Here is a 13,324-nt window from a genome sequence, read left to right on the forward strand (position 1 = left end):
AAATTAGACGTCAGGCGATTTGCCTCAACCTCCCACCCCACCATAAATATCTTCACCTTACTTTCACAGATATTATGGAGCACACAGCAAGCAGCAATAACAATGGGAATGTTGGTTGCTCTGAAGTCTGACCAACAGCGCCAGCGAGCTTTTAAACATCCAAAGGCATGTTCTACCACCATTCTACACATGTTCAGCCTATAGTTGAACTGCTCCTTACTACTGTCCAGGATTCATGAATGGATTCCCCAAGCTTGTCGCTGGGGAGCAGAGTTGCAGGGGAAGTGGTGGAGCCGTTCACCATGCCCTGCAGGTTGCTAGGAGCTGGGCAAGGAAGATTTTCCCAGAACCCCGGCCAAGCTACATGTCTGAGGACAGTTAGCAGTTCTACTGCACCGTCTGCTGCCCGCAGCATCCAGGAAGACCAGTACAGATCCCCTGAGCTTGTTGCTGGGGAGCATCAGAGCAGAGTTGCAACAGAAGCGGTAGATGACGACAGTTAGCAGTCCTACAATTGTCACTGCACACCGTTGATTCTAGTATGATCCCAAAAATACAAAGCTGGATTAGACATGGGACAGGTCAAAATCAGACGTCTGGCTGGCAGCCCTGCACATAAGCCAAATGTCTCTTTTCTGAGCAAAATATTTACTAGTTTCCACTCTGCCTTTCAGACAAACAACAAATCCCCACATCTCCTAATCCCTCCAGCCTGTTCCAGCAGAGTTCCTCTTGCTCTCCCCAAATGCCAGTATTGATCGCTTTCAGACGGGAAAAACTATGAGAGAGTGGAGCCGTTATTTTTAAAAGAACATTTCACTTGATCAATGTGTCCCTTGGTTGTAGCAGGTCAGCCAGAGTGAACGAGGCAGAGTTAAAAAGTGATAAGCCAGGCTGCCGACGGCTCGTTGAGACACACAGCAAGATGTTTACTCCCGAGAGAGAAACTGTGATAGTTCCCTTCACATCAGTCTCCTGTGTGACAAGGGCGCTTTGCCTTCCAGGCGCTGTGCAGAGCCGCCTTACCCCTTGCAGGGCCCTTCCTAACAGAGAGACTGGGTCCCAAACGCGACCCTGGCCACAGCCTGCCGGTGTCTGTCCGGGGGCTTTTCCTGACCCGTCCCGGGGGTCTCCAACTGGGCAACTCGAAGGTCACCCAGGAGCGGCGGCCCCGCTGGAGAACGCCTGGCTGCGGCCCAGGCCCCAGCGGGTCAGGACAGACCGGGGCCGCCCTCGATCTGCCCCGAGCCACAGGCGAGCTGGGGCTGGCAGCTGCTCGGCTACGCCCGGCCCGCGGAGGCCGCCCCGCCCCTTCGCCGCCGTCCGCCTGCGCGGCTCCCGCCCCTCGCAGTGACGGGCGGCCGGAGCCGAGCCAAGCAGGTCGCTGGGCCGATGGCGGCGGCGGCTGCTGCACAGGGCGGCCGGGAGCCGCGCTGAGCGCTCGGGGCCGGCGGCTGGAGGAGGCGAGCAGCGGACCCCGGCAGGCGGTGAGGCTGCCGCGCGGGGACGGGGTAGCACGGCGCGGGGACAATGCGGGGGCGGCCGCATGGCTCGGGGGCAGCAGGCGGGGCCTGCCCGGCGCTCTGCCCCCCGTCCTGCCCTCCGTGCAGGCTCTGCAGGGGCAATAGCCCCCGGGCCGCTGCCCTGCACCAGGGGGCGCCCCGGCTCCACCCCCCTCTTCTTGCCCCGGGGCTGCGGCAGAGCTAGCTCCCCCCTGAGGCTGGGTCGGACGCGGGTCGGGTCCCTGAACGGGCAGGGGGGTTGCGGTACGTGTAGCTGGGGGGATGCGCGAGCCCACGAGCACCCCATAGCCAGGAGACACAAAGGTGGCACGTTTGCCTCCTCAACGGGAGACGTGAGTGGCGGAGGAGGGTCATGCCCTGTTTGCGAGTAGCCACGTTCTCCCCAAATCCAGGGGTCCCGGTAACCGCGTGGGGCCCTCGCTCTTTCCACATAAAGATCACCGAAGAATTTTTCTTTCCTTTCTCCTTTCAAATTCAGGTCTTGTCTCCCCTGCAAACTGTAAAGGCACCTGGAAGACTAGTGGCTACATAAATCACAGTTGAAAGCTGAGGAATTGAAAGAAAATAACTTTTATTCTCACTGTTTAAACCGGCTTTTGTTAATATCCGTTTAACTGCAGCAACAAAGAGGACAGTTGTTTGAGATTCAACACTCCACTCCTTGAAAAAGGGCAGAGAGTTTAAAACCCTCATTGAACACCTCCCACACTACCTAGCAAAGGCAGGGGAAACCAGACTTTACATTCCTGATATCTCAAAGGTAAAAAATAAAAGCACGTGCAAAATGTTTCTCAACTGTACCTGATTGTGAAAGGCACGTTTTTTAGACATAGTTACAGCTGACATAAGCATACTTGCTGTCATATCATTTTTTGCGTAAATTATTGAATGAGAAATGCAGACTTCTATGTTAAAGCAAATCCTTACATAATTTCAGATTTTTAATGTCTTGTTTACATGGGAAACTTTTTTCTAGTTAATACAAGTATAACTCACTTTGTGAACTCTCTTATTCTGGAATAAGAATGGCTTTTTTGGGCTTAGTTTAAACCCCATCCAAAGCAACATAAGTGAAACTGGAAAAAGGGATTCTCGTTCTGGAATAAAAGTATCAAATTGGAGAGTTATACTTGTATATCTGCGATGGTTTAAATTCATACCCCAACTCATACCTGTATAACTTTCCTAGCTTTTTCTTCTGGTGTTGCTCTTTTTTTTAATCTTTGTTGCATATTTGGACCTCAGCAAACTCACAATTATGCTTGCCCAGTTTGTTGATACCAAAGAATGAATCAATTTGCATTGTACAAATTACTGTATAATAATTAGATGATAAAGAAAGGGCATGACAACTAACATGCTGCTGATATCCTAGCTTTACTAGAATTTGGTATTAATCAGTTAATCCAGACAAATTTGGATGTTCACTAAACACTGAAGAAGCAGACACTCCAGTGATAAGGGATTGAATGATTCAGAGGACTAGAAACAGGATTTGGTGCCTTCACTTTAGTTGGTAGCGAACATCCCTCACTAGCTTGTGGGAGAAAAGTTGGTTGTCTCAGATTACGTCTGACTGGGCAAATGTCCCTATTGTAAGTCCATTACAACTGGCTTCTTTGTTAGCAGTCTTGGCAAAGGGGCCAAGAAAAAAAAAGCATGGAAAGCGAGCTCCACTCTCACCTGTAAAGATGTTCCCTCCAGGTGGGGGATGGGCTATCTTGCATTGCTGTAGCTGTTCAGTGGCAAGACAGATAACGTCCGCTTTCTGGCCTGCCATCTCAGTATAAAATTTACTTTTAAAAGTATTACCGACTGTGTTTGTAGAGAGAAACAAATCTGGAGGTGGAGCTGCACTCTTGGATTGTATAGTAGAATGTACCAAAATTGGAACAGGAACGATGCAGAGTTTTGGGACAAGCTGAGCAGTTCGATAAATCACAACTAGGAGCAATAAGGGAAACAGCCATTCAAAACATAGCCTTTCCTCTCTTACTATTTGTAGGGCAGACTTCCCCTATTAAATCATGTGACTGTAGAGGCCTGAAGTCAGTTTGAATGTTAGTGTGGGTAATAACATATGAGATTCTCTTTTTCTCCTGTCAGTGAAGCAGTCAAACTACCATGTCTGGAATCAAGAGAGTGATTGAGGAGAAGGACCCGGACTATGAGGAGATTTCAGTCACACATCCAAATAAACGTCACAAAGCAGCTGAACAGTCAGGTAGGAACTCTCCGTCATGGAATCTTACAGAAGATAAAACTCTTCATATACTGTATCCTGTGGAAAACTGGAGGCATTGAGCTTTATTAGCTGAACAGACAAACTAGCATTACATTAGAGTTACAGTGACTACAGATGATAAGGAAGCAAATAATGAATGCACAGAATCTGGGAGAATTCTTCTGTCGGCTTAATGCTGTCTATACTGGGGCTTATGCTACATCTCTGAAGGGTGTGTAGTTTTTTGCACCACTGAGTGATGTAGCTAGACGGACCTAAGTTTTAGGTGTAGACCAGGCCTAAGTAAAGAAACAAGGCAGTGCTGACAGACAATGCATAAGCTCACAGGATGTAATTGGATAGCAAACCATAGCTGGGAAGAGAAGGTTGTTGCCAATCTTTAGAGGTCTGACTCTTGCAGAAGGGTAGACAAATGATCATAATTCTGGGCAGGTGAAGCCAATGAAGTGAAACTTGGAGAAGCCATGTAGGGGAGAGAGACTTGGGAGAAAGAGGCAGACAGGGAAGGTAAAATTAATAGAGGAAAGCTGGATGGATGGAAGAATACAGTGGAGAGTAGGGAGGAAGCAACAGGATGAATGGGTTTTCATTCAGCACAATGGAAAATGCTCAGTTTGGGAACAATCCTATTGCCTGGCAGCTCTGGACAAGTTCAAGTGTTGTCTGGGCAAGAGAATGTCACAGGTTGTGGAGTGGGCTGAGCAGCATCAGGCATAGCAGCTCTGAGCTGCTAGTGGGAGGGCAGGGGATCAGAGGGGATGAGTGGAAGTAGAGCAGAGGGAACAGAACTGTCTCTGGGATATGAGGAAGCTAAGGAGCTGGAGCAGAGCAACAGAACTGAGCTGTTGGGAGGGGGAAAGATGTTGACAGCTATATAAGTAATGCCTTGGAGGTGAGACTAGGGGAAAGTGCACTACTGGGCATGCCTGAGGCAGGGATTTAGTTTGAATGTACTTGTCAGGTCTACTTCATTAAACTGGTGCAAACCTCTGTGTGGACAGTCTCTTAAATCTAGTTAAACCTGGATTATATTGATTTTTAGCTTAATTTGGTAAGCAGTCAGTGTCAGTTGAAGTCAGTTTAGGAATGTTTGTTTGCACTGGTTTAACTAAGTTGGGTTTTAAATGGATTTACGTTAAACTAGTGCAGCTTTGAATATAGACAAAATTTGAATGTTCTGATCCGAAGTTTGGGTGAGTGGGCGGAGGAGAGATTGATCTGGGCTTTCAGCTACTGTCAGTTAACTTGAACCCAGTTACTTTTCCTGGAAGGGTACTTTAATTTTCCAGCCAGGCAAGAGTGCCGTGTTACATTTATAGCATACTGCAGAAACTGAGTTGTGGGCTGATGTGATCTCCTTACGGGTGTCCTTAACTCCGGCTGCATCAGCCCAATTTGTGGGCACTGTATTTCCCTGATGAACTCACTCACCATTGTGGCTGAAGTCTCTAACTTTCAGTTTCAAGGAGAGTAACTCTTAGTATTTGAGGTTTTGCAAAAATTAGATGATGCTGTGCTGGGACTTGCATTAATGAAAGATTACCCTGCCCTTTATATCCAAAGTCAAATTACTATGACATGTGGGTGTCTTACTGTGATACCGAGCATCTGATGCCATACTAGCGATTAAGGTGTTTGAGTGGGTCTCTGGTATCACAGTGAACTATAGTTCTAACTGATCATTGGGCAGTAGTGAGTAAAACTCCCCCAGTTTCTTTTTGTGAACCATGTTTGTTAAATTGCAGTTCAATCACTTCCATTTGCAGAGAGGCAGGGATATTATCCACATTAGCAACAAAAGGATTTTGAAATAGTCGAACGTCACCTGTGTGTGACATTAATTCAGAAAATCTGGCCTCAGAATTCTCATCCAGGAGGTCCAGTAATTTTACCATTTGGGCACATGGAACTGGAACACTGATGTTTTCATCCCAACTAAGTTTTTCACAGGAAGGAAAGTGAGATAATGTTCCTCTCTCTGAGTGTTGTCGCAGGAGTTTTGGTTTTGCTTGAAAGGCTTTCACATCTGAGTATAATGGGAAACAAGCCTTTTTTTTTACCTTACAATTTCAAATTGAGATAATTCAGATAGCTTGTTAAATCTTTTAGAGTTGCCAAATCCCACAACTACACTGGATCTGAGAGTTCAAATACATTTTTAGACTTCTCATTCATGAAAATACTGATTTCATTCCACAAGGTGAAGAAAAGTTTGAGCACATTTCCACGATTAAGCCAATGTACCTCACTGTAGTACATCACATCCTCGTATTCTGAATCAGTTTTCTTCAGGAATGTTTGAAATGAGCAGTGATTCAACCCGGGTGCTCTAATCGAGTTTACAGTGGCCTCCAAGTTTAGAAGTTTTCCACACTGAGAATCATGGTGAATAATACAATGCAGCGCCATTGTCCTTTCAGCCAATTAGTCCAACCTTGTGGCTTACCACGTTCTTAGTGCTGTCCATTGTTATTGCAGCAAGCTGATTCCAAGACAGACCAAGTTCCATAATAGTATGGGCAAATCTCCAAAACAAGTCTTCACCAGCACTTTTCCCATGAAGTGTCTGGAGCGCCGCAAACTCCTCAGTGACTTGAAATGCCTTATCTATTCCACAAATGAAAATTAACACCATCAATAATGTCATTGCTTTCATCCAAAGTCATTGAAAAAAATCTCACAATTTTGGATTTTCTCACAGAACTGTTCTTTTAAATCTTCACCAATCTCTTCTGTTCTTCAAGTAAAAATCTGGTGAAGCAGACTTACTGCTTCAATAAGATTCCTTTTGTCAGGACACATTTCCTCCATAACCACATTCATACAATTTTTTATGAACTCCCTATCAGAAAAAGATTTACATTTAGTGCCCAGTATTTACACAATATGGTAGCTTGCCTTCACTGCTGCTGCATTCTCTTCTTCTTGTATTCTTAGCATTTGCTGTAAACTTCCAATCTTTTTTCAAAGACATGATCTTTGCAGTTCATTGTGCATCATACTTTTCTCTGTGTTTTGTGTCATAGTGTCTCTTGATGTTATATTCCTTCCATTCGGCAACTCTTTATTTATACATGAGACATAATAATTTGCCTTGATGAGGACAAAAAAGAATTGATGGGTCCACTTACCTTGAAAAACATGACATTCAACGTTCACTTTCCGTTGTTTTTGTTGGAGGCATTTTCACTCATCATCTGCATTTACCTGCCAATCAAAAGTATTGCATCTGTTGCAGACCACAGCTAATCTGTGCATGTCTGAAGGTGTCTTCCTGAATTTTTATAGCAAAAATCACTAAAGAAGTATGTGTTTAATTGGTCTGGTTAGTCTACAGCTGAGCTGTGAACGCAGAGTATTATGTACAGGCTTGTGCTTATATGAAACATGACACTTTTTTTTTTTATTAAACCCATTCTTTATCGCATTTTTTGTTGCTTCCTTGTGTAAACTAAAATGATATATACATGACAAGAAATGCTAATAAATCAGCCGTTAATACATTATGTTGAAGCAGGCCATGGGCCTTATGAAATGTTCTGGTGGGCCAAAGGTTGGGCACCCCTGCTGTTTATCATAGTAGGATGCAGCCTTCCCTTTCCCATCTATAGACTGCCTTTTTGGCGTGTGTGTGTGTATGATTCTGCCCTTCATCCTCTCTGTATTGTATTTGCATATTGATATGTCTGTTGTATTCTAATGACTATGTTGCAGTGTGTGTGGCATTTTTTCCTCTCTTAATATTTACTACTTTTCAGATCTAATAGTAAACAATGTCTCATGACTCATTTCCCACCTCAGTGCTTACAAAAATAAAAAAAAATCCTTGTAAAAACCAACTTAGGTACGTATTTTAAGAGAAATTATGTTCTGGTGCAGATCAGAAATAAAAACAAATTGGCACTCAGTGCTCGAGATCTCTTCCATTGTGTTGTGCTCAGTTACTGTAACCTATATTTTTCCTCCTTTAACATTTTCTTTTCACGTAGGACCTTTAGGATTGAACTATAAATTCTTGCCTCTAAAAACTTTTTATTTTAATGTGCTTTTTTGAACAGCTCGAGATGCTGCTGTACAGAAGATTGAGACAATTATTAAAGAGCAGTTTGCTGTTGAAATGAAGAATAAGGAACATGAGATTGAAGTCATAGATCAGGTATAAAGGTCTCTCTCTTAAAAGGAGAGAAGTTAGAGGATCAGGAAGTATTGAAGAGTGCTGCAATTGCAGTGCTTTATAATACAGTTTCTCTTCTTTTTATAGCGCCTGCTTGAGGCAAGGAGGATGATGGATAAGCTTCGTGCCTGCATTGTGGCTAACTATTATGCTTCTGCTGGTCTCCTTAAAGTTGGAGAGGTAAAAATTTATTTTTGGAACAATAAGACTGGAGAATATTTGCAAAGTTAGACTGCATAGTTTAGCCTCTGTGTAGCTTTCCTATTTTGCGTTTGTGGTACAATCGTAAATGCTTGAAAGCTGAACTGCAAAACAAATGTGGTAACTGAATTGCATGCAACTTGTGCTGCCACAAAACAGGCTGCAGGGACATTCAGCACAGACAGATTTTAACTACGCCGTTAAATTCTTTTATTCCAGAAACGCTGTTGCCTCCTCTTTCTGAAAAACCATCACCACCGTTGTTTTATTTTCTGAAATTTAGTGTCTCGTCTAGAGTGCTCATTAGTACACAGGACTTTGCAACAGTTAATGAATTTATCGGTGCAGTACTCTTTAGAATAGGACAGTATTATCCCATTTTACAGATGAGAACTGAGGTAGAGTAGGGATTAATGATTTATCTAAGGTCACACAGAGAATCTGGGAGACTTGGGAGCAAAAACCCAGATCTCCTGCGTCCCAGTCAGTGCCTTAAATTCAAAACCATCCTTCCTTTCACACACGGAGTCCACTGTATTTATGACTTCACAGAATAATACCTGCAGTGAACCAGGGAGTACCAGGGAGATGTAATAGATGGGAGAAAATGAATTTAGAAGCAGCTAGTTAAAACTTACTTCCATGCTATGTGCTCCTATGGGCTAGCAAGTTGGAGTGTCAGGATATGTGCCTGGGTTTAACCTGTTTTGTTTTTAACTTGCAGTTCACCTTTAAATTGCTAATATTTGGATCTGAGTTCTAATAAAGAATGGAATTGCTGTGTCAAACTTCAGGCATGTGGATGGAAACCAGTGGGTTTGCCTTACCTGCCTAGAGAATACACAGATGCATGGTTCTACTCAGCAGGGATTGCTTTTGTTACATTAGTATCCTATTAGCACTTTCAAGAGGCTTTTTAAAGTTTTTTATTTTTAAAATCTAACTTGCTTTTTGCCTCTTCAAACACATGTTGGTCAACTGGTGTGGACAGAGAATTTGGTGGTGATGGGAGGAATGTTTTTTCTGGATTTCTGTGTTGACTATTCTGAATGGCTGAACTACTTCTGATCTTCAAGTGCACCCTCTAGTACCAGGGGGAGGCACATTAGCAAGGGGTTTGTGCTGCTGCCCTCCTGCTTTCTGTATCTGCTCTATCAGATAGAGAGTTTTTTTCCCAATTTATCTATGTCTGACATGCTTCAGAAATATTACATTCACTTCAAAAGTTACTCTTATTCTTAAGATATCTTCACAAAAGTACAGCTATGGTCCCTGTTTTTTTTTTCTACAGCTTTTGAGTTTGTGCTGGGTGCTGAAGTTCGGGTACACTTCTGATTGAATTCGAGTTTCGTTCAACGGGTCTAACTTGCATGTTGGCTAAACCAAAGCTCCTTTAATTTTACAAGGCTGATAGATTTTTTTTGCCATCCATGCAATGTTTTTAAGTAAGAGTTAATACCAGTTTGGTTTTATCAGCAGCTACCGTAGTTTCACTTTTATGTCTAGTAAAGTGTGTCAGTCTGTTGTAGTTTAATTCATTGTGTTCACTTCTTAAATACCTATGAACTTCCAGCAAGTTGTTTACAACTTTATTGATCTTCTGTAATTTAAAAACAAAAAAAAGTTTTTCTGACCATGTTAACTTACTGCAGTACAGATGGGTTTTGAAGTTTATAATTAAATATGGTTTCAGTTATTTACTTAACTTTTTTTCCTGAAAATTAGTATAATCTGTTTGCTTATAGGAGAACAAACAAAATGGGTTTTTGGTTATTTGCTCTTTTGATGCACAGAGAAGGCCCAAAAGTTTGTTCATGGAATGTTTTGTGGGTAACTGGAGAAATAGTAGGATTATTACATCGCAAATACCATGGAAGTCAAAAGTCAGGATTCAGGAGGGGAAGAGATTGCCAGTCAGAGTCAATTTCTACACTAGCACTTTTGTCTGTGTAATTTATGTTGCCCAGGGGTGTGAAAAAAACACCCTTCAGAGCGACATAAGTTACACCGACAGAAGCACCAGTGTGGACAGTCCTCTGTTGGCAGGAGTCATCTCTCCCACTGACATAGCTACTGATGCTCTTTGGAGGTGGTTTAATTATGTCCACGGGAGAGATCTCTCCCATTGGCATACAGTGGCTACACGAACGCTCTTACAGCAGTACAGCTGCATTGGTATAGCTGTGTCGCTGTAAACTCACTAGTGTAAACGTGGCCAGACTGTCTGAAAAGTTTGTTTTAATTAGTGAGTATTTGAGGGAAGTGATTATTTCCCTCTATTAGGCCCTGGTGAGGCTACATCTGGAGTATTGCATCCAGTTTTGGTCCCCCCGCTACAGAAGGGATGTGGACAAATTGAGGAGAGTGTCCAGCGGAGGGAGGGCAACAAAAATGGTTGGGGGTTGGGGCACATGACTTATGAGGAGAGGCTGAGGGAACTGGGCTTATTTAGTCTGCAGAAGAGAAGAGTGAGAAGGCATTTGATAGCAGCCTTCAACTACCTGAAGGAGGATTCCAAAAAGGATGGTGCTAGACTTTTCTCTGTGGTGGCAGATGACAGAACAAGGAGCAATGGTCCCAAGTTGCAGTGGGGGAGATCTAGGTTGGATATTAGGAAACACTGTTTCACTAGGAGGATAGTGAAGCACTGGAGTGGATTACCTAGGGAGGTGGTGGAATCTCCATCCTTAGAAGTTTTTGAGGCCCAGCTTGACACATCCCTGGCTGGGATGATTTCGTTGGTGTTGGCCCTGCTTTGAGCAGGGGGTTGGACTAGATGACCTCCTGAGGTCTCTTCCAAACCTAATATTCTATTATTCTATTTAACGCAATTGCCTAACAAACAGTTGGGAGGAAAGAGCTTTATTAGCCATGGGATTTTTTGGAAACACTGAAATGCTCCTCACTGCCCCTACGCACTGTTGAAAATCCCATCCCCCAAAGATTCCAAACCCCCACCTCCTACCTCTTCAGTTCAGGGCTGAGAAAATTATTACTCCAGCTCGCTCTCTCTTCCAAGGAGACCTCCTTGATGATGCAGATTTATATGCTAAAAGTTAAATGCAAGCAGGAAAAAACCTCCAAGGCTGCCTTTATACATAATAAAAAAGCCAAAAGAGGGGCATTAATCCATTGTTGTCCTTTGCAGGTCACCTATAAAGGGACTCTGTTAAGGAAGGTAGGTCTAAGATGAGATCTAGTATGCCTGGTTTGGTTTGCAGGCATGAGCAAGCATGTGACTCGTGACCCTCTGATTACATTCTGTGAGCAGGCAGGGCACTGATGCATGCAACTTGTCTCTCATTCATTTGAAGAATGCCAGTTGTATGAAGAAGAGGAGTCTAATGCATTTAAATACCCTGCCTGACCACAGGAATTGAGCAGCATACACAGTGTGACGTTACCACTTGTGTTATGAGAAAGTACATGCCTGCAAGCCTAAAGAAACCAGTCTTGGTTTCATGTCATCCTGCAAAGTAGTCTGGGTACCTTGCAGTGCTCAGTTCAGGGACCAGATTTTTACCAAGGCATCTGTAGTGTTGGAGAAGGTTATTTTGGTCCTCTTTCCTTGAGCAGTAGTCAGTTTTTCAATATCTGTGGTGCATGCTTTACCTGTGATTAAATATTGGTTCTTTGTTTCTATACGCTGATACTCTGCTCTTATTTTCTACCCTAGCCCCAGTTTTATTTAAACTGGAAAAAATAATGGATCTGCCTGGACTTTATTATTGCAGGGAGCCAAGACATGCGACTCTATGGTTTTTAATCATCCTTCAATCAAGAAGTTCTTGGAATCGCCATCCAGATCCTCATCTCCTGCTAATCATGGATCAGAAACGCCATCTGCCAACCATTCAGAAAGTGACTCATTATCTCAGCACAATGACTTCCTCTTGGAGAAAGACAATGGCAATCTGGACATGGAAGAGCGATTGGCAAACAACCTGTATCAGAGACCAAGCAGAAATACCGGACGGGTAACGTTAAGCTGTGAAACGGGGGGTGGACAGAAGGTGTGTGTGGTCCCAGAAATTCCTTCCCAACTACTGGGGGGTGGGCTGTGCCAGCATCGGCAGGGGAGCAGGGTCAGGAGTATATTTTTCTCAACCTTGCTCTCTGGGAATATGTCTATATTGCAATAAAAACCTGTGGTTGGCTTGGGTCAGCTGACTCAGGCTGGCAGGCTGCAGGGCTATAAACTTGCAGTGTAGATGTTGGGACTGGAGCCCGGGTCTCGGTGCCCAAGCTTCTTCCCAAATGTCTACACTGCAATTTTATAGCCCTGCAGCTCGAGCCCTCTGAGCCTGTCAGCTGATCTGAGCTATGACACTCAGTATGGAAGATTTTTTTTATCATGTTGTAGACATACCCTGGGGGTCCTTCCATGTCCCACCAGCAACTTGTTCTGTTGCCTTTAGCTGATCGTGCAGACTTACTGAGGATAGGTCTTCACTGCAGAGTTAACTCCTCTCAAGTTAGTCTAGTCCCAGTGAGAGCAGCCTCGCAGCGAAATAATGCTTGAACTGCACAGAGTGATCGGATTGGCAGCTAATAAGTTAGATCAGTGGTTCTCAACCATGGTACATGTGCCCCTGGGAGTACTCAAGGATTTCCCAGGGGGTACCCAACTCATCTAGATGGTGTTTCTCAAGCTGGGGGTTACAGCCCCCACAGGAGTTGAGGGTTGGGTTTAAGGGAGGTCACAAGTGCAGGGCTAGCGTTAAGGGGTGGCAAGCAGGGTAATTGATCCACGGGGCCCCAGGGTTGCCTACCAGAGGGAGCCCCGTGAGGCTAAGTCACATGCTTCAGCCCCGCTGCCTGGGTTCAGGCTTCAGACAAGGCTTGCAAGTGAAAAACAGGCTCAAGTATCACATTGAAATGTAAGTACAATATTCATATTCCAAATAAATTAATTTTATAATTATATGGTAAAAACAGGAAAGTCACCAATTGTTCAGTAACAGTATGGCTGTGACGCTTTTGTATTTTTATGTCTTATTTTTATAAGCAAGTAGTTTTTAATTGAGGTGTGCAAGACAAATCAGCCTCCTTGAAGGGGTACAGTAGTCTGGAGAGGTTGAGAACCACAGAGTTAGGCTACAGATCCAGTTAGCACATGTTCTCTAAGGCAGGGTTGCAAACTTTTTCTTTCTGATACCCCCCCCCCCCCATACACACACA

At 44.0% G+C, this 13,324-nt stretch overlaps 1 protein-coding gene across 1 annotated transcript in view; it reads left to right on the forward strand.

Moving 5' to 3' along the window:
* Nucleotides 1-1,401: 1,401 nt before the first annotated feature.
* The window catches only part of YEATS2 (YEATS domain containing 2), a 56,956-nt gene continuing 45,033 nt past the window's right edge, over nucleotides 1,402-13,324 (forward strand). Inside the window, exons 1-6 of the mRNA XM_050963710.1 lie at nucleotides 1,402-1,487; nucleotides 2,002-2,283; nucleotides 3,630-3,747; nucleotides 7,827-7,924; nucleotides 8,030-8,122; nucleotides 11,878-12,156. Of these exons, the coding sequence (XP_050819667.1) occupies nucleotides 3,648-3,747; nucleotides 7,827-7,924; nucleotides 8,030-8,122; nucleotides 11,878-12,156 (570 nt within the window). The 5' untranslated portion in view covers nucleotides 1,402-1,487; nucleotides 2,002-2,283; nucleotides 3,630-3,647. The remainder of the gene's footprint in view (nucleotides 1,488-2,001; nucleotides 2,284-3,629; nucleotides 3,748-7,826; nucleotides 7,925-8,029; nucleotides 8,123-11,877; nucleotides 12,157-13,324) is intronic.

The sequence above is a fragment of the Gopherus flavomarginatus genome, chromosome 8, assembly GCF_025201925.1.
Source record: "Gopherus flavomarginatus isolate rGopFla2 chromosome 8, rGopFla2.mat.asm, whole genome shotgun sequence".
Taxonomy (NCBI): domain Eukaryota; kingdom Metazoa; phylum Chordata; order Testudines; family Testudinidae; genus Gopherus; species Gopherus flavomarginatus.